Below are 19,890 nucleotides of genomic sequence, written 5' to 3' on the forward strand. Positions count from 1 at the left end.
TTGCTTAAAAAAACGTATTTCTGATATTGATACAGCCGCGTTCGTGATACCACAACCCTACTTTCACAAACTTTTGCAATGGATTCAAAAGACTCAAATCTCTGTCTTTCCCTGATCCTCGCATTTACGGTCCTCAATTAACACTAGTTCAGTTTTAGCATTTCTTTTGTAAGCTTTATTTTTATGTTTTTTAAAACTCTTTGTGTTGCTTCAAACTATGTTTTTTCAGAGTTTAAGACGTTTTCTGTTTTCAGTAGTTGTGCTTCTATAAATTTCTTGGACATGTTTGGAGCAATTTTTCTAGTATTTGCGTTCTTTTTGAATTAAAAAACTCTTTTCTGCTTTATTTAGTATTTTCTAGGCTTTTTCTAGGCTTTATTCTAGGCTCTTTCTAGAAAAATTGTGTATCTGCAAGAATTGTTTTAGAAATCATTTTATTCTTCTGAATATGACATTCTAGTCAATTTGACAGTAAAACCAAATCAAAGACAAAACCTCTCTCCATATCCCCTAATAAGATACTTAATCTTTTGTTTTTTGACTATTCATATTAAATAGACCGAGAAATCAAATAAAGATCAAGGAATTGATTAATGGATTGATTAGTTTGAACAGGCACAAATAAGTATTCGGGGCGCCATTGTAACAGCTATGTAAGCTAAAAACTATTGAACTTTTTATACATGATGTGAATTCTGGTTTTAAAATTTAGAATTCTCAAAAGTAGTCTCAATAAACAGGTTTCAAAATTTATAATTTTACCACGTTTATCAGCAAAAAATAACAATAATTTTAGCAGACTGTTCAAAAAGTTTTCCATGAAAGCTTTGTTTCTATGAACTGTAAGTCTGAAAAACAACATAAAGAATAAGAAAGTCTAACAAAATTTCCGCTTAGATTTCCTCTAAAACACAAATCTGGATTAAAAATGTTTTTTTTGAGACTGAGATTGTTTCTTAAGAGAAACTTGTGCAAATAAAATGTGCCAACTTTCCGAGTAAAAAGATCTTGAGGCAGTTTACTGTTAGAAAACTCTTTAATGCTTGTCAACCAATAAGCCAGCCATTGAATATTGCTCGGATTTCATTGAAAAATGCCTACAAAGTACACGCCAATTTTCAAGCAATTGTTTCTTTCGGTTTTTCCAAGAATACGCCCAATCAATCGCTTTTGTTTTCTGACAAAAAATTATTGAACTTCAATTTATGATCATTATTAATAACAGCAGTTACGATGAGTTTGAGTTATTTGTACATTTTGATTCACGGTGTTCAGTTTATTTTTGATTGTCATATTTTTCAATTTGACACAATCCTAATTTCCTTATAGAAAAACCCAACCTCACCAAAATGAAAAATTTGGAATTTTTGAAGCATAGTTGGAACAAGAGACTGTTTTTCAAAATTCATAGTCGGAGCCTTCTTGTGAACATCTTGGGCGACCTTTTAACCATTCCATCAAAGCTGCCGTCTTTCATCATCTGTTTATAACCAGCCCTGTTTTTCCGATACGCTCTATAACTCGGCTTGTAGTGAACAAAATCACTATCTGTATCCGAACCCGAACTTGGTTGTTGAACAATTTCCGATAATTCATCCGAATCGATGCGAGGTCTGCTCCCAGAAAGGCTTCCAGAATCGCTGGAACTTTCCCCAGAAGCATCATAGCATTCGTCATTCCAGATTCCCTCATTGGAATTTTGGACCATAAAATTGTTGTTATTAGTTGTTGATGTTGTTGGCGTCGTTGTAGTTTTTGTCGGCGATGATTCTACGGGATCTGTTCGCTTATACATTGAAAGATTTTCGTTCTCACTGAACAAATCTTTTGTAAGACTAGTCTCTATTTTTTGGGAATTTCTTCCTCTTTTCCATCGTAAGGAAGATTTTGTTTGACCATTTTGGCAGCTATTTTGACAGTCGGCGATCTTTTTGTAAAGATTTTGGATGCATAGATTACATCCTTTATATTCTAGTTCTTCTCCAGACTTCGTAAAGAACACTTCAGAGCAGACACCGGGGTTGAGTTCACTGTCGTATGTGAAGAATACCTGGACAAAAAAGTTCCTTCCAAAGTCAATCATTGAAAACCAATTGATTATGGTTATGAAAAAATTGTGGTTGACCCGTAATGGCTATTCTAAAACGTTTGTTAAATTTAAGTAGTCGGGCTCGACCATGGGTTGACCGATAAATGACCAAATTGTTTGACAAATTAGACTCTTGAAAGAACTATTGCATCGTTTTACCCCCCCCCCCCTAAAATTACCCCCTAATCTTTTTGGGGGGTAAAACCTAACAATACCCTCTTGCTCCCCATTACCCCCTAATCTTAAATCATTTTACCCGCCATAGACAATTAACCCCTACTCTTAAATCAGTTTGGGGGGTAATCCGAGGGTGGGGGGCTAATCGGTGTAATTTCTACTCGGGTTTGGTCAAATTTGGTTACGGAAATAATGTCATTGACCACTATTAAAATTCTCTCGTCATCGATTGAAGTATAAAAGTTTTTTTGTTTTATATTCCATCGTCCAAGGCAACTTTGCCACAACAACATGATTTTTTTTTAATAAAATTTGATCTTGTAAAGCTAAAAATGGTCTTATTTAACGAGATCTTTGTAAGTTCGCAGAAGACAAAACAGGGGCAAAAAAATCACTCTAATTGATCACACTTAATTGAAAAACTGATCTTTTTGACAATTAATTGACACTATATTTTGTAATCTCAATGTTATCATTTTCTTTTTATTTTTTTTTTCGATTGTGCAAAGCCCAAATCTGCATACAATCTATCACTTTTTTTGCTATGCAAAGTTTCCTATTTTGCTGATCAAACATTCATTCATTCATTCATTCATTCATCTACTAAACATATAGAACAAAAATGAAATTGTCGTGGACAAAAAGAGCCTTATTGTACCATATTGGGTAAGAAAAGATCATTTTTGAAATTGCTTTGGTTTGAAAACAGCAATGTTAGTTTTGAAAATACTGTGATTCAAAGTATCAAAAAATTGAGGTCAATTTCATATGCGTTCTGGAACGCGTAATTGAGGTAGGAAGGTACCCTTTTGTCCCTGAGATTGCTTATTTTTCCATATGATCGACCTCTTATCCTGTGTTCTCAATGGCACAGAATAGGCGGATTATGTTGTACTTGAAACAATACAAATTGACAGATGATACTTGATGTAATAATTTAAAAAGGTAAAGGAGTACAGCTTAGTCACGCCTTTTACTGAGCGAATTGCGTGATACTGTGTATGTGTTTGAGATAAAAGATTTTATGAAAATTTTTTGCTGTTCTTGTTTTGCCTTCAAAAAGCTTTCCCTTTAAACCAATGTCTCTATGATTCAATCTCGGAACACTGAAAAAAAAGCACAGATTGGTTTTTTAATTCAAAATGCGAAAATTGCATAACGAAACTTTTTTTACTGATGATGCCTACGCCCTAAAGTTTTATTTTTGTAAAAAAAAAACACAAATTGTATGATATACAAGGGATAGTTCTTAAAGAGTTCTTCTTTTTTTACTGCTGAAGCAAAGTTTTATTTATCTTAAGAACCTTAATAATAATAATAATAATAATAATAATAATAATAATAATAATAATAATAATAATAATAATAATAATAATAATAATAATAATAATAATAATAATAATAATAATAATAATAATAATAATAATAATAATAATAATAATAATAATAATAATAATGATAATAATAATAATAATAATAATAATAATAATAATAATAATAATAATAATAATAATAGTAATAATAATAATAAAAATAATAATAATAATAATAATAATAATAATAATAATAATAATAATAATAATAATAAGAATAATAATAATAACAATAACAATAATAATAATAATAATAATAATAATAATAATAATAATAATAATAATAATAGTAATAATAATAGTAATAATATAATAATAATAATAATAAAAATAACAATAATAATAATAATAATAATAATAATAATAATAATAATAATAATAATAATAATAATAATAATAATAATAATAATAATAATAATAATAATAATAATAGCAAAATTCTATATATCAAAATTGTTATCAGGCATTAGAGACACACTTCAAGTAACCTAAATTATTATAAAAATTTGCGGCATTTTTGAACCTTGTGGTCTTCTGGCTATTGTCTCTGAGAACTAAAAGTAATTGTTTTTATCATCTTGGAAGTAGACTGTGGTAAAAGATTGATTAGTACAGATTTCCGTTTTAATTATCTATTTTTTTAAGAAACGGTATGAATTGAACCGCGTATTTGAATCATTTTATAATTTGTTATATAGCGGTTCGTTTGTGTTCCTATCATTTTTTCCCACTCAATTATACAGTTTTGCAGGCTTGACAACTGAATACATGTATTGAAAAATTAGCAACTTCTTCCTAACTTCGAGACCATTTTTGCGTGGGTTTCAGGTACTCACGTACAAAAAATTCAATATAATTTCTGCAAAAGGGAATAAATGTCGTTTTTTTAAATTGTCGCCAGCGAAATCTTTCACATATCCAAGATTTTTGGTTTTGTTTTTAGCTTTGTGTAGATCAGCGCTTTGACAACATTCAAGCTACAATAAGATTTTTAAAATAAAACCGGCAGTGAATTGTGCTTTGGTAAAACTACGAAGAAATGGAAACTGGTCACAAAAAGCTTGAGAAAAAATGTTTGTGTCATGTATATTTGAGAAAAATTTTTCATATCTGGTAGATGGGATTTCCTAATTAAAAGTCAAATTTATCTCTTTTCGCAATCTAAAATTTAGCATAATTTTCTTGTTTTTTTGCTTCGATTAATGTCTTCTATCCTGTTTATTTGGCGTTTAATTGAGGTGATATTTGGTTGGAGGGCTGGGAAAATTTTGCTCAAACTAAAAACAGCAACTTTTTTTAGTTTTACTTACAGAGCTCCAGTCTGGATTAAAGATGAGTTCGACATGCATTGGTGGTATTTTGATAGGCAAAACTCATCAGCATAGGTAATTTCATAAATTAGTTTGAATGAGGACCCGAACATAGCTTAATATGCGCATCTGTACCGCAAATTTTGACTCATGTTTTGGTTCATAGTTATAATTTCTTTACCTTTGGACTGCTATCCATATCCCCTGAAGTGGTCAGGGAGCAATAAGAGTTGAACACAGAGTTTGGAACTCTTTCGCATTTTTCATTTTTGAAATATGCAATACTCCGAGGCTTCATTCTGGGATTTGCAATTGTTGGAGGGTTCATGGCAAGAATAATTGAAATCAGGCTAAAGATCGGGAATTTATTTGTCATGTTTAACAAAAACTAACTTTTAATAGAGCTCACACGATGTTTGAAGAGTCTAATGATCTAACTTATAGTTTTTTTCGCCAGTTTGGCTTTTATAATTTCAACATGAAACAACATGAGAGATCTGTTTCTTCCCGAAACTAGTAATAGTTCTGTGTAGCTGCAATTTCTCAACATGTTCAGGAAATTTTCTGAGGTCGATCTAAATAGAGTAAAATCATTTCAGTCTTTGAATGGAAGTAGCCGTTTTTCTTTAATCTACACGTAGTTTTCTGTTCTTACTCCCACCTTTTGTTTTGACGTCACAGAAGTAGAGCAGGGAGATATAGGCCAAATATATTCCCAATACGTGAGATTTAAATTTTCAATCGTTCTTAAAATTAATTTTGTTCAGGGTAGCTTCTTTAGCGATGTACCTAAACTGTTCCGCAATTCAAAAATTTTCGAACACCTTATCCAATGTTTTTGCTAACACTATGGCCAATAGACGTAGATAAAAAACAGAGAAACTGCTATTTCTAAGTCTTTGTGAACTTCTCTGATCCTTTTTTATTAAAATCTGCAAACGCATTTTTGATTTGAAAAAGTCAGATTTAGATCTACCCCCACCCTGCTCAAAATAAAAAACCAAACTGCGAACTTATTTTTATGAGCGCTATGTTTTCTGGCACATTTTTCAATATTTACTTTCATTAGTTTGTTTTGAATATTTCATATCATATTTGTGTTAATTTTAGGATGAATGCCACGGTATATCATATTAAGATAAAAATACTTAAATTTGACAATTAAAGTGTTCTTCATAACTTTGAATTGTTGGCCTAAATTTTGTCAATTTTGAATTTTTGTCGTTTTATGTGAAATTTCTCTGACCATGTTGCCTAGGTTTGCGCTCTCTCTTTATTTAACACTCTCTTTTTTAGTTGTTAAAATCTTCTTTGAAACTATCACGTTTATTATGAGAATGCTCTTAAACCCCGTAAGCTTGAGAAAAAGGGTTGACTCTATATCATTTTTGCTTAATTTCCAAAATCGACGAACAAACAAATGGTTGACCTCCATTGTCCAATTTAATGAAGCCACAAACTATTTCTTAAAATTACTTATTTTGTTCTAAAAAGTTTGTTCTGATTGTTTGTGCTATCAAGTTTGTGCTCCTTAGTAACGCTGGAACTTAAAATATCAGAGGGTCTTGCTTTTTTTATTTTAGTTGCAAGAAAATGCTAATTTCATTCGAAATTAAAAACAGACGACAATAATAATATTGTCTGAGAAATGCCTTTGGATAATTTGTGTCATTCCAAAATTTTTTTGCAAATTATATTAGAAATTAATGCGATATACTAATTCCTTTTTACTAGTTTGACCAAACTTTAAGTTAATTTTGTACCTCATGTTAACTTATGTCTCAATTGATTAAAGTCAGGCAATTTTCAACACTGAAATTTTAATTCAAAATTAATTTTTAGTAATATTAATTTTTAATAAGAGGTAATATTTTAGTAATATTAATTTTTAATAATTGAATTTTAATACGAAGAAGTATAACGCAGCCTTGGAAATAAATTCAAAATGTTACGAGGTTATTACAATTTTCGAGCGCTTTAGTTATTGGGGTTGTTATATTTATAAGTATGGTGGAGGATGTTTATAACTATTTGATTCTTTTTCCTAGTGTTTTCATCCGTTTTAGTTCGTTTGAAGCACGGACGTAAATATAAGCCCCTGAAGAGGTCGATTTTTGTTTTTTTCCCTACACTGCTATTGTCTTCCCGGGTTGAACTTTCAACCATATCTAAGAACCATATATAGTTCCGTACAGGCCATTCAAAAAGTTCCATGCATGATCTTACCATGATTGTAAAGATTTGCATGGGATTTTCTTGTTTTTCGGCAACCCGAGGGTTTGGCATGCATGTCTAGGTCAATTAAATGATATGAGTCATGTATCTCAACAAAGTCACATCCATGGTTCCTGTATGGGATCCAAAAAACCATACATGGGATCCAAATTTTCCATGGCAAATTCTTAGATCCACTTTTAGGGTTTTTGAGAACACGGTTTGCACTTTCAAGCATTAAAACACCTTACGTTAACCTCAATGGTGTCACATCTATGGTTCCTGACTAGCATTCAAGAAACCATAAATGGCATATATGAGGGTTTGGCATTTGAACATTTTTTGGTATGCAACAGTCAAGTGGGATAATTTAGTGCCTTCTGAGCCCCTGTTTCGAGTATATGTATGATCAGGTGTATGGTTGGCACTTTTTATATAACGCCATACATCGCCTGGATATGGTTGCCAAGAATTAACCATGGTGGTCAATCCGGGTTTTCTATTTTAAAAAAAATTATTAAAGCTTCATAGTTGGAGTTCCGAATGATTTTGCAATTATCTTACCTTCGAGTCTTTTTTATTATTCTGGCTTGAGTTTGATTTTTCAATTTCTACAGGGGGTAGAAAAGATATAAAATTGTAGAAAAAAGAGAAGCTTCTTCTTCTAACAATTAGAGTTTGGCTTAGCAGATGGAATATACCAAAATTAACTAGAGCACCTACTTTTCTATCCAATGTTTCCTAGTGTGATTATATTAGGTGATGATTTCTGAAATAAAAGCTTAATTTTTAATCATTGATCTTCTTGAAACAAATTGTAACAAAGAGGCTCGGTATTGTGTGTACGCAAATAATGTTCCGACCCCGTTCATCCGCGTTCTTGATTCGATTGTCTACTAAATGATGAAGAGTATGAATTCTTTCAAAAATATACATATCGTTTAATAAACCTCTAACGGAACAAATTAATGCCAAGTTAGAGGGCCAATAAAACTGTTTGTTAATGGGACTACTAGAAAAGACGATAGCAAAAATCCAATAACAAACATTAATAACGACCAAAACTAGATGTCGATATTAAGAAATCCTAACAAGATCAAACTTGCATCAGATAAAATCTAAACAAAACAATTCAACGTATACTTCCTTAGAAAAATATGGGGCAATAGGTCGACCGGGCAATAGGTCGACAAAAACAGGGCAAAAAGGTGCGAATTTCAAAAACCGTTTCTATTTTTGAAAACAATTAAATTCAAAATAAATTCAAAACAACTCATTAGATATTAGCCGAAGTCCCTCAATATGGTCATTTATATCTCCATAGGAAGCAATTGCAACATTATCCAAGGTACGTCAAACAACTACAAAAAAGGACCAAAAACCGCAAACTCAATAAGTTCATTTCACTTTTGCTCGAAAGGGCAGTGAAGCCTTTAAAACAATAAGCTGGTCAATAAGAGCATTAAAAATGTTCAATTGCGTAATACTTCATAACCAATGGGATCTACCATTATTATTATTATTTAAAAAGAAATCAAAAACCCTTTAAAATGTACAAACATATAAAAACTCAAACAGTTTATAAAATCTCGTAGTAATAGTATTAACAAAGCTAAAAAAAACAAATGGTTGAAACTTAAATTGGTGTAAACGTTAAATTAATGCTCACTGGAAACGGGCTGAGACCTTTCTTTACAGAGAAAAAGCAAGAAATCGACTGAAATCATTAAAAATGGCGAAGCGCAAAATGCAAATACTTTTCTGAAAACAAGTGCTTTCAAAAGTCATAGCAAAAGAAGTTTTCAACTATAAGAGACATATTAAATTAAAACCACTCAGAGAGCCAATTGAGCATGTTATTAATGAGAATAAGTCATGAGCTTACAAAACAGCAACAATTACAAGCAGAAGCCAAAATTAAACAATTTTTCGACACCACAGAGTTCAAGACTTTATATTTTATTGATTTTATCTGCAAAAACTGTAATGCATCATTTGCTTCCATCTGAACATCAACGGGTCTTGCTTATAACAGGACTACGTAGAAATTACAACAAAAATCAACAAAAATTGGGCGGCTTAGATTTCTCAAAAGTTTTTTTAATGAAATTAATGGTCGATGCCACACTTCAAAACATATAAGTAATAGAGAAAAAATGTTTCGATTAAAAAAAGTTTTTAGATTTCTTATTTAATGATATTGAGTTGCATGGTGACAAAAATGTGCAAAATGAGACCGTTGCGAAAAAATCTTCTTTTAAAAGTTAATTAGGAAAATCATTAAAAAATAGCTTTCAACTCAAATCTTTAAACAGGTACATATATATCTAGAAAAGCAATTGCGACAAATCATTATCAGATAATTATTGTACAACAAAGGAAAGTAAGACAAACACAGGCATATAGAACAAGAATTCGCTAAATTTTGCTAGAGAACTGTCCCTCAGCCTAAAAGCATAAATTATACAGCAAAATCATATAAAATATTCGGATAAGCTTTTTTATACAGTGTTCATTTTACCAACTATGCTTTCCTTCAAATGAACGTGTCAATAAAGTTGTAATTCGAAGAGGAAACAAAATAAACCTATAAAATGTGCCATTATGCTAAAAAAAAGAAAGTGAAAACTGGTGGTGTCAAAACCAAGAAACTATTAGATAAAAAACGTTACAGATGATGAAATATAAATAACATGAAAAAAAGATACCGCAATTTTTTTACTGAAAAATAAGATAAATAGTTGCAAATTCTTGATTTTCAACAATTTTCTTAAAAAGTATATATTCAAAGTCACAAGAGACATTAGATAATTACTGGAAGCATGGTCTAGGTTAATTTACCACCCATAAAAAGCTAATTGAAGCTTTGATTGGGGGAAACTATGTCATTGGATTGCAACATTTTTTACAAATGAAAGCAAAACATAAGAGGTCAATAAAATTTCTAAACAAATGGACAGAGCCATAAAAACCATGAGCTTAACTTTCAAATCGTACTATAAGTTTGTTGACTTTTTTTGTAAACAGTATCTGTCAGAGCCCTGATTTGAAGTTTTTGTCACTAATTTACATAAAATCTTTAAATGCGGCAATATTCTGAAACAAAATCGTTCCCCATTAAAATCTTAAAAACTTTTTTCCGTATGGATCCACGGTGAGATCAAGATCAGCCCTTATTTTGCTTCACGTCTGAAAAACGCTCAATTGGTCAAATGCTTGCAAAATAGATCAATCATTAAACAACATTTTTCGTTATGTTGAAATAATTATAACTCTTTGTATAATCAATGAGTTTAAATATGCGTAAAGCTTACAAAATTTTAATTCCAGAACAACCTTATAACCAGTTGGAGTACAAGTAGCTCTCTTTAGGAGCTTACGAAGAATATGATTGCAGTTTTAAGGTGTCTACGCCCAGCAAACTTAAAGAAAATTGGCTACAAGAACATATTTGGTCCCATTTTTGACAAAAAAATGTCTGCAATTTGCGGTAATTTGGTCAACAATTAGGCAAATGTGAATAAAAACAACGGAATATTGTTTCCTATTAACAACACTTCAAATCCCGATAGCTCCTTGTAGGAAGCGAAAATAAAAAATTAATCTTTTCAATTCCATATTCTGCGCTGGACGGTCTTTCTAATTATACCTCGCACAACTCTCTACGATGATTATATCGATCGGCCAAAATTGACTGAACAGAAAAAACCCATTTGAGTATATAGTTCCTCCCTCACTAAAGTGGGTCGGAACAATAACTTCTTAGAAAAATGATAACACTTTGGTATTTATATCTCTTGGACGCGCAATTTCAGCGCATTTTATCTTTGAAAAAATGTAAATATATCTGTAAGAAATGGCCGGTGTACGAAACTATGTACTTAATGCGGTGAACAAGCTGACCTGTTCAATGTTCAGCGCATTTGCAGCTCACCTCATACGTAAATTTCTTTCCCTTTCCAGCGCAATTCTTACATAAATTTTCAGGAAATTGCTCCACTTCAGAATGATATTTGGGTTATGCAACAATTTCACAATGTCACTCTCCAGATTAATCTTGTTCACCCAAGAGGGTGAGATTAGCCCGGGATCTTGCAGGAAGCGACTCCTAATGCGCTTCTATTATCTTTATCAATCCCCAAATCAGACCCAACTTGTGCCGGGCAAGCCAGGCTGAAATCTGCGGTGGCAGCAAAAAGAACAAGGCAAAATTTGGGCTCAAAAGGCCGAATTATGAGCAATCTCCTAACTTTCAGAGACAATACTCCATTTAAAATGGTGTCAAAATTTAAAATGGTTTGAAATAACGGGTAGTTGTTGGGAAGAATGATCAAAATTTTGACCGTTCTTAAAAGTCGAAAATTGTCATTTTCGACCTGTATTTTTATGAATATCTTACTATAGCAGCATCACTTTTATTATCCAGTGGTAAAAATAAAACTTTATTTTTAACGGTATTAAAAATCATGCAAGGATTGCTGAACAATATCTATCGCGGTATGAACGAACAAGGTCGAGAGAATTGAAATCTTCAAATAGTAGAAAATTGTTGCGGTTTGCGTTTAAGAAAGCCTTTAGTTATAAGTTCACCGAAGTTGTTCACTTTAGTTTTGGCGAGGGAATGTAACTTGTTGATCAACGTATTTTAAATTTTTTTCCGATTTTTCATTTACGAAAGAATGCAGTTATTTTAATTAACTCTCTTCATCATTTTTTTGGAGTTAATTTTTACTATTAATTTTTTATAGCATTGTAGTCTAAAGTTTCAATTGAATATAAAATACATCTTGTTTAGCAACTGTTTATTCGCGCTCTTGGCAGATTTTAATTATTGACTATTGTTACATAACTGAACTCGCGATTTAATATTACCATTGTTTATTTTTTAAAAGAAAAATTTGGTTTATGATTGTTGTTTCAATTGTGCTGATTTTGGCCTCATAAATTGACTCTGAACGATTGTTTATTTTGAAATTCAAAATCAGTTTTAATAATCAAGTATTGTTTGGGCGCCGATACGGGATACGAAAAGACCGTTGGTCGATTTATGAAAAGACCTTAGGTCGACCCTTACTAGTAGTTCGAACGCGTATTTAAGGTGGGGAAATACCCCTCCCCCTCCCCCCCCCCCCACAACTAGGGTCTGTTTGGCATCAGTAAAAAATTTTTCGGCTTATTGAGAATCCGTCAATGATTTTAAGCAAGAAACGGCAACGAATGAAGTTAATGAAGGGTAAAATGACAGCTTTTCTGCTCCGAGCTGTTTATAACTTTAGCCAAATCTATCTCCAAGTTATAAACTAGTTACCTAACTTTACAAATCACTATCTCAAATGGTGACCTTGTGATATGTGTTGTGCGTAATGCAGCATTCACGATCGAAAAGAGTTCAACTGATTGAGAGAAGTCCCTAATCTGAGCATTGCTGGTGATTTTGAGATAACATCAATTTTCAATATTGATTCAAAAAGCTGCAAAGTCAGTGTTCTCTAATGCATTCTATTGCAAAATGTAAAAAGTTTTAAAAAACTTCCGAAATGTTTTTGAACACAAAACACTAGGTACTGCAATTATTTACAGTCAAGGAAAAGTAATTTATCGACTTTTGAATTTATTGTTTGCAGAATAATTTTTGAATTAAAAACTCAATTATTTAGCTCGACTTGCATCCGCAAAAACATTCATTTTATGTGCAGAACTTTTGCTGGAAATTAATTGTTTTATAACTAACATCAACATATTTTATGGTATCAGTTGTAATTGCGTACTCGTCATTATAGCACTACAAAAGATATTTTTCAGTTTTAAGACACCTAAGTTTGAGAAGCAAGAAATTACAACACTTAGTAGCAAGCGGCGCAAAATTTTTTCAGGTACATATTAGAAGAAGATGTAGTAATCAAAAATGAATTATTCTTGACTTATCGTTCTATTCGAATTAACCATCGACACGGGATGAACATTCTTGTTAAATATAAAGAATATATTTAGCTTCACAGAAGACAAACAAAATTTCTTAGTATGATCTTTCAATGATTAGAAAGAATAATGTATGAGCTTTCTAAGGTTAGAAAAAAGTATACCTGATCTTTGCATGATTAATAAGAACCATATATGATTTTTCTATGATTGCTAAGATTAATAAATCCAAATTTCTTTCTATTTAAAATAATTTCTTTATAGTTACTGATGCAATTGCGTTACTAATCAAAAGCTAAATAGCTCACCGGAGAAGCAATCTTCTTCAAGGACAAGAAATAACACAAAATCCTACGATGTAATTTAAAGTGAGAATAATTGTATTTAGGTTCAATTCTTGGATGTTGGATGCTACTGGTGCGAAATCGTTGTTCATAAGAAGCAAAAATTTAAACCGTGCAGACGCTTTGATGTGCTTGGGATATACGTAATGTTTGATAAAGTAAATAATTTATTAATTTTTGAATAAATCCTGGCTTTCTGAGACAAATATTTTTTGATCTATCTGAATGCATTATGTAGACTATAATGAATAATTGTGCTAATTGTTTCCACTTTTGACTACAAAGAAGTGAGAAGTTTATATTTGTCATATAAGTCCAAAATAGTGTTTTGACCATTTTTATTGTTTCTATTAAAATTTCTCTTATCTTTTTATGTTTACTCAGCCATGATCTCAGTATATTTAAAGTTGAACAAAGTCAAACAGTTAAAAATTAGTTTATCAAGAGTAACATGTGCGCAAGTTTGTAGTAACCCGGACTCGAGTCTCAGAGCAATTCAGCGCTGAACCAGCATATTTTAAGAGTAAAAACTTAATTCAGTTCTGAAACATTGCATCTCAAGAATTTATTAAGTATCTTTATTTGCAGTTTTTCTTCATTATGATTACATTGAGGTCATAGGGTTCGCCTAGCTTAGATTTATACTGTAGAGTCTGAAAATAACTTATAACCCATTGTTAAGTCTCTGCAAATTAATGCCATACCTTGTAGCCTATAACTAAACATTACTATAGTACTTTACACACTATTTATACATAAGCAAGTTTGTAGGCAACTACCACAAAGCAAATATAGCTCAGTGTTTACGACTTGCTATCCTAAAATAAATGTTGCAAGTACGCACGTGGAAATTCGATTTGCACAAAAAGCAAACCTTGTCGGTGGTAATTAAGCTGAACATATTAATTTTCATGAAGTAAATTTTACTCAAAAATCAAAACTGGCCCGTGCAAATTGTGACATGAACTGGCCATCATAAAAAACAGAATGTCCCTAGACAATATTTTGATCGTTGACGAATAAAATTTAACAATGATGAACATTTGGAGCACATAAAAAAGTTGCGCTATATAACCCAAATTTAAGTCTGAGCAGATTAATGTCATACTTTTGTAGCTTATAGATGGTAATTACTATAGTAGTATACACACTATTGACACATTAGCTAGTGTGTAGGTAATTACCACGAAGCCCATTTAGCTTGCTACGCAAATTAAATGTTAAAAGTACCCACCCGGAAGTTCGACTCTCATATAAATCAAACCATGATGTCGGGAGTTAAGATGAGTATATTATTTTTCATGCAGTATATTTTACCCAAAAATTAGACTGGCCATTGTAAATTTTGACATGAACAGAGTACTGTCCATACAGAAAACAGAATGTCTCGAGACTGATTTCAGCGCTGATTTACTCTGTCACCAAACTCCGGGAAACGAAACTCCCGCAATGCAGCATACTGAATTCAGGGAACTAATTTTTGCTGTCGTTGATAACGTCTGGCAACGTCGTTTATGTTTGCGCGATGACTTTTTTCTATGTTTGCGCATATGACAATAATGGCCAAAGTATGGTTCTATTTTTCAGTTGATTTTTTTTTAAAATGTGCTTCAACTTTATAAGGCAATCAACTCATAGATATACAAAAGAGATCATGAAAACAAAGTTTTTTGTATTTTTGGAAATTTTTGCGCAATTTATTACAATAAACCATAGACATAGCTATCAGAAATTAAACTTTTAATCAGTAAAAATTAAACGCATCGTTCATGTTGAATAATGGGTGCTTTTTTGAAATGTTGATTTCAATTGTATAATTGCTGACTTTTAACCATGAACTCAACTGAAGTTTATTAAGAAAAGCGTCATTTTTCAATAAAAGAAATAGTTCAGTAATTCGATCCTATTGTTTGATGCTGCATCCCATATTTAACTTGTTTGTTGTTTAAGCAGACAATCTTAGAAAATATTTTAGACTTCAAATTTTAGAGTTGTTTTCATCTGGCTAGAGCAAAACTTTTCATTTTAATTTATTGCATGGACGATGAATAAAAGCACATATTTCTTTTTGCATGCTATTTTGTGTTGTTGTAGTGTTTCCAAAATTCCACTTTTCTATTTAAACGTCAAATTCTGAAAGTTAAATCTACAGTGGCAGTAATCAGTTCCTGTGGGTATTATATAATTTTGTTTGTCTAAACTTCCTCTAGAAGCTCGCGCATTCTATAGCAGACCAAATATGGGTACTGGATTTTATTATTCAACCCTTGTGTGATGGTTTCAAACAAACATCAAGAAACTTAGAAGTTTTATTAAAGTTTCAAAGAACGAAAGAAGAACTTACCTGATAAACTTTGTCAATTAGTAATGGCCACAAAACTAAACTCAATTCTAATTCAGTCTTGGCGCTATCCTTCTTATTGACCTATCAATCAAATGTCAGAAGTAGATTATCCCAACAACAAAAACTGATTCTAACATCCAACGACCTCCAACTAATGAACTCGATTGTATCTAGGCCATACAAGATTCTCATGAAATGTTGATGACAATAGAAAATCACATCAAGGGTTCGGAACTAAGATCTAACATGTCAAACAAGTAAAATATTTTTAGCTAATCTAAATTTTCTCTGTATATTTCCGCATAGATAACTACTTTAAAAACGGGCTAAATTTTGCATATTTTTGAAATCCAATTTTAATTTAATATTCAGCTTATCAGTCTCTTTTGACCCGTGTTATCGACCACGACAATGGTGCTAAGACCACCTGCAGACAGAAAAATTCTTGAGCTACAGAATGCAGAATTAGCTACTGCGTGGATTGTCTTTTGTGGCGAAATGTCGCGCAGTGATGAAAGAAGACATGGTCAACACCGTTGGTACTATACTGGACCTACAGGTAACCAATCTCTTTCTTAGTATATGCGGGCAAGATGCAACTATTAAACTTAGGAGCTGAATGAGATCTAGGGAATCGATAGACACTCTGTATAAAGACATCAGAGTAGCTATTCAAAATTATATTTCTCCTAAAGAGGGAGTAATAACGGCAGAAAAGGTTAAATTTCTGTCAATAAAACAAGGTGTAGAGGAGTCAGATGCCGATTTCCTTGATTGTTTTAGAAGAAGCACGCTATTGTGACTTCGAAAAACTCAAAACAGCGGCCAACCCCGAAGAGGAGCTGGTAAAAATAAATCTCATGGTTGAGGGAACCTGAAGTAAAACTTTGACTACTAGACGGTATTAAAGCAAAACCAGTGATGTCGGTTACTGAAATGACCAAAAGTTTACAGTTCAGAAGTCAAGCAATGGCATTTGCAAGTTTTTCATCAGGTAATAAACCTTTTACTGTGAAATAAGAAGTTGGGTTCAACTTCAAAAAGACCTCTCAAAAACTAAATAAAAAATTCACGGCTAATAAAAGCAATTATTTGTGAAGTAGGTGTGGAGGTAAGCCACATAATAGTAGACCCTGTCCAGCGCTAAGTAAAAAAACAACATCTGTGAAAAAATGAGACACTTCTCAAAAAAGTGAAGAAGAAAACCCAACCAAATTCAGTTAAGTACAATAAACAGAATAATTTTTGTGAAGGTGAAAATATTTCTCCAGAGCAAGCATCTCCGGCATCGGAGATGGGAATGTTTTATACTAAAGGTAAAAATCTTTAGCATATCTGCGATATGAGAATATATCTGAATAAATAACTGCAAAGCAAAACTCCAGGTAGACACAAGTAAAGATAGCACAGTGATATCATCAGAATATGGACTGAGCTTGGTAAACTTCCGTTGGATGGTAAGATAAGACATCTTGAAGCTTATGAGGGTCATCAATTAACGCATCTGGGATCACCTTCTTGTGACGTTGAATGGAACGGAAGCATGCACACACAAAACAACCAGCACCTGTGCAGTCTGATAAAGAATTCGGACTACTTTTTAGAGACCTTCTACCCAAGCACCGTGTGAACAACATCACAACCGAGCACCTACCTGCTGTGAAGGGTTACACAGAGCATGTGAAACTGATACCAATATCACAGCCAATGTTCTGCAAAGCCAAAAAGTTACCTCTATCTCTTCAAGACAAGGTCACAGTGAAGCTGAAACAGATGGTCAGACAGGGCATCCTCAACCGGTACAACCAAGAGTAGTCACTAATGCATCTCCAGTGCTGTGGCAGAGAAAGAAGGATGAAAAACTTTGTGAGGATTTGAAGATGTATATCAATAGGAAGGTCATGGATTTGAACTACCCAATACCTGACATGGAGACGATCTTCCACGACCTACATGGGGCCTCATACTTTAGCAAAATTGACCTCTCAGATGACTAATATCAATTTGAACTTGATGAAGAGACAAAAGATTTTTGCACAATCAACACATCTGAGGGACTGTTCATGATGTACCGACTACCTCAGGGACTGAAAAGCTATTCTTCAATCTTTTAGAATTGCATCCAGTCAACACTCAAAGGAATCAAAGGTGTTCTGATTTTTCAAGACGATGTTTTGGTCTATGGAACTACCAAGGAGCAGTTCAACAAGAGAACGCCTGTAATCAAGAGTCGACTACGTGAGAAAAACTTTACTATTAATGAGAAAAATCTAACTCAAAAGCACTCGATAGCGTTAGTTTTTCGGAATACTCAATTTGGAAGGAGGGAGTGGCTCCAGATCCCAAAAATGTTGAAAAAAAAATGCAAAAGCACCAACTAACAAACAAATCGACTCGTTTTTTGGGCTAGCACACTATTACAGAAGAATGATTCCTGATTTTGCAACAAAAATGCTACCCATAATTAATACAAAAAATAGCAATTTTTCATCGGTCAAGATGCAACAATGAGCCTTTAAAGACATAAAAAATGAATTATGTGTCATCCCACTTGTAAAGCAATAGAGTTTAACAAAAAGAAGCAACAGTTACTACTGACGTCTCTAAAAAAGCCGTTGGCGGGGTTCATTTGCAAGAAGGACATCCAGTGATATATGTATCGAAGAAAGTGACTCCAGTGGAGCAAAACTAATCGAACATAGAACGGGAAGCACTGGCAATTGTGTTTGTGGTCAAAAGATTGAAGCAATTCCCTCTTAGAAGACAATATACCCTACAGACGGAAAACAAATCACTCAAATATCTCTTTGCACCAGATGAAGAGATCCCGAGAACTTCTGCTAACTTCATCATCAGGAAGGCTTGAACACATCTTTCATGCAGCAGAAAACTCAACATTGTCTATTCTAGTGAGCGACAACCAAATTGCGAGACTAGACGAGGACAATGTGAAAACAACCACCAGTGGAGGAGACCATATCTCAATCATAACCACAACTTCAGAAGACATATGAGGGACATTCACATCATGATGAAGCTTCTGCAGCCACATCAGCTTCAGAGCACCAACAACCCGGAACACCAGAGCTTTTGCGAACATCAACCAGAAACAGAAAACAAGTCGACAGATTTGGAGAACATATACCCACAAAGTTGGGAGGGAGGATGTGATGGTTTCAAATAAACATCAAGAAACTTAGAAGTTTTATTAAAGTTTCAAAGAAGAAAGACGAACTTACCTGACGAACTTTGACAATAAGTAATGGCCACGAAACTAAACTCAATTCTAACTCAGTCTTGGCGCTATCATTATCTTATTGACCTATCAATCATGAGTCAGAAGTAAATTCTCCAACCAAAAGAAACCTGATTCTAACATCCACCAAACTCCAACTAATGAAATCGATTGTATCTAGGCCATACATGATTCTCATGATATGTTGGTGAAAATAGAAAATCACCTCCGGGGTTCGGAACTAAGATTTTTTCACATGTCAACCAATTGAAGTATTTTTTAGCTAATCAATTATTTTCTCTGTATATTTCCGCATAGATAACTACTATAAATACGGGCTAAATTTTGTTTATTTTGATTTCCAAATTTATTTATTATTCAAATTACTGAATTCTTTTGACCCGTGTTATCGACCACGACACCTTGTTAGAGAGCAGAGTCTGGAAAATAAAAACATTTTCGGAATTGGCCGCTTCTGCCGGTCGGAATACGAGAAAATTTTATTCAGCTCCATCTTTGTAACTCACACCAGTAATTTGCTTATGATCAGGGCGTCTCCGAGCAAGTTTTCTGTGATTTTGGCCTTAGAAGTATGTGCATTCCAAAAAAACCAAGGAAGATAGCAGGGTCTATCAGTTCCTCCACATAAAACAGTACAATCCTTTCCCCTAAGTGAAGATGATGGCACTATTGAATAGACAATGGTTCCCAAGTGGCTCGCAATTTTAGTTCGCAAGTGGTTAATGTTGGCGTTGCGAAAATAATGACGAATCCAGTCTTCAACAATTCTTTAATCAATTTTATACAGCCAACTGAAAACTAAGCTCTTCAAAACATGAAATCGTCGCCATCTTTTTGTTCTATTGTGCTGTGCTGTGTCTTTTT

The 19,890-nt window shown here is 32.8% G+C and overlaps 1 protein-coding gene across 1 annotated transcript; it reads right to left on the reverse strand.

The window, feature by feature from the left end:
- Positions 1-826: 826 nt before the first annotated feature.
- On the reverse strand, positions 827-5,973 carry LOC142357717 (uncharacterized). Its single transcript, XM_075409265.1, has 2 exons — positions 5,131-5,973; positions 827-2,050 (listed from the first exon to the last, which is right to left on the reverse strand). The coding sequence occupies exons 1-2, from the start codon at positions 5,323-5,325 to the stop codon at positions 1,406-1,408; spliced, it is 840 nt and encodes a 279-aa protein (XP_075265380.1). The 5' UTR covers positions 5,326-5,973; the 3' UTR covers positions 827-1,405.
- Positions 5,974-19,890: the final 13,917 nt, after the last annotated feature.

Source organism: Convolutriloba macropyga, unplaced genomic scaffold (assembly GCF_964194025.1).
Source record: "Convolutriloba macropyga unplaced genomic scaffold, txConMacr16.3 SCAFFOLD_945, whole genome shotgun sequence".
In the NCBI taxonomy this organism is placed as follows: domain Eukaryota; kingdom Metazoa; phylum Xenacoelomorpha; order Acoela; family Convolutidae; genus Convolutriloba; species Convolutriloba macropyga.

Coding starts and splice junctions, on each gene's coding strand:
- LOC142357717 (XM_075409265.1), bottom strand. CDS start 5,325: ATGACAAATAAATTCCCGATCTTTAGCCTGATTTCAATTATTCTTGCC. Junction 2,051..5,130: donor ATATGGATAGCAGTCCAAAG/GTAAAGAAATTA, acceptor TTTTTTGTCCAG/GTATTCTTCACATACGACAG.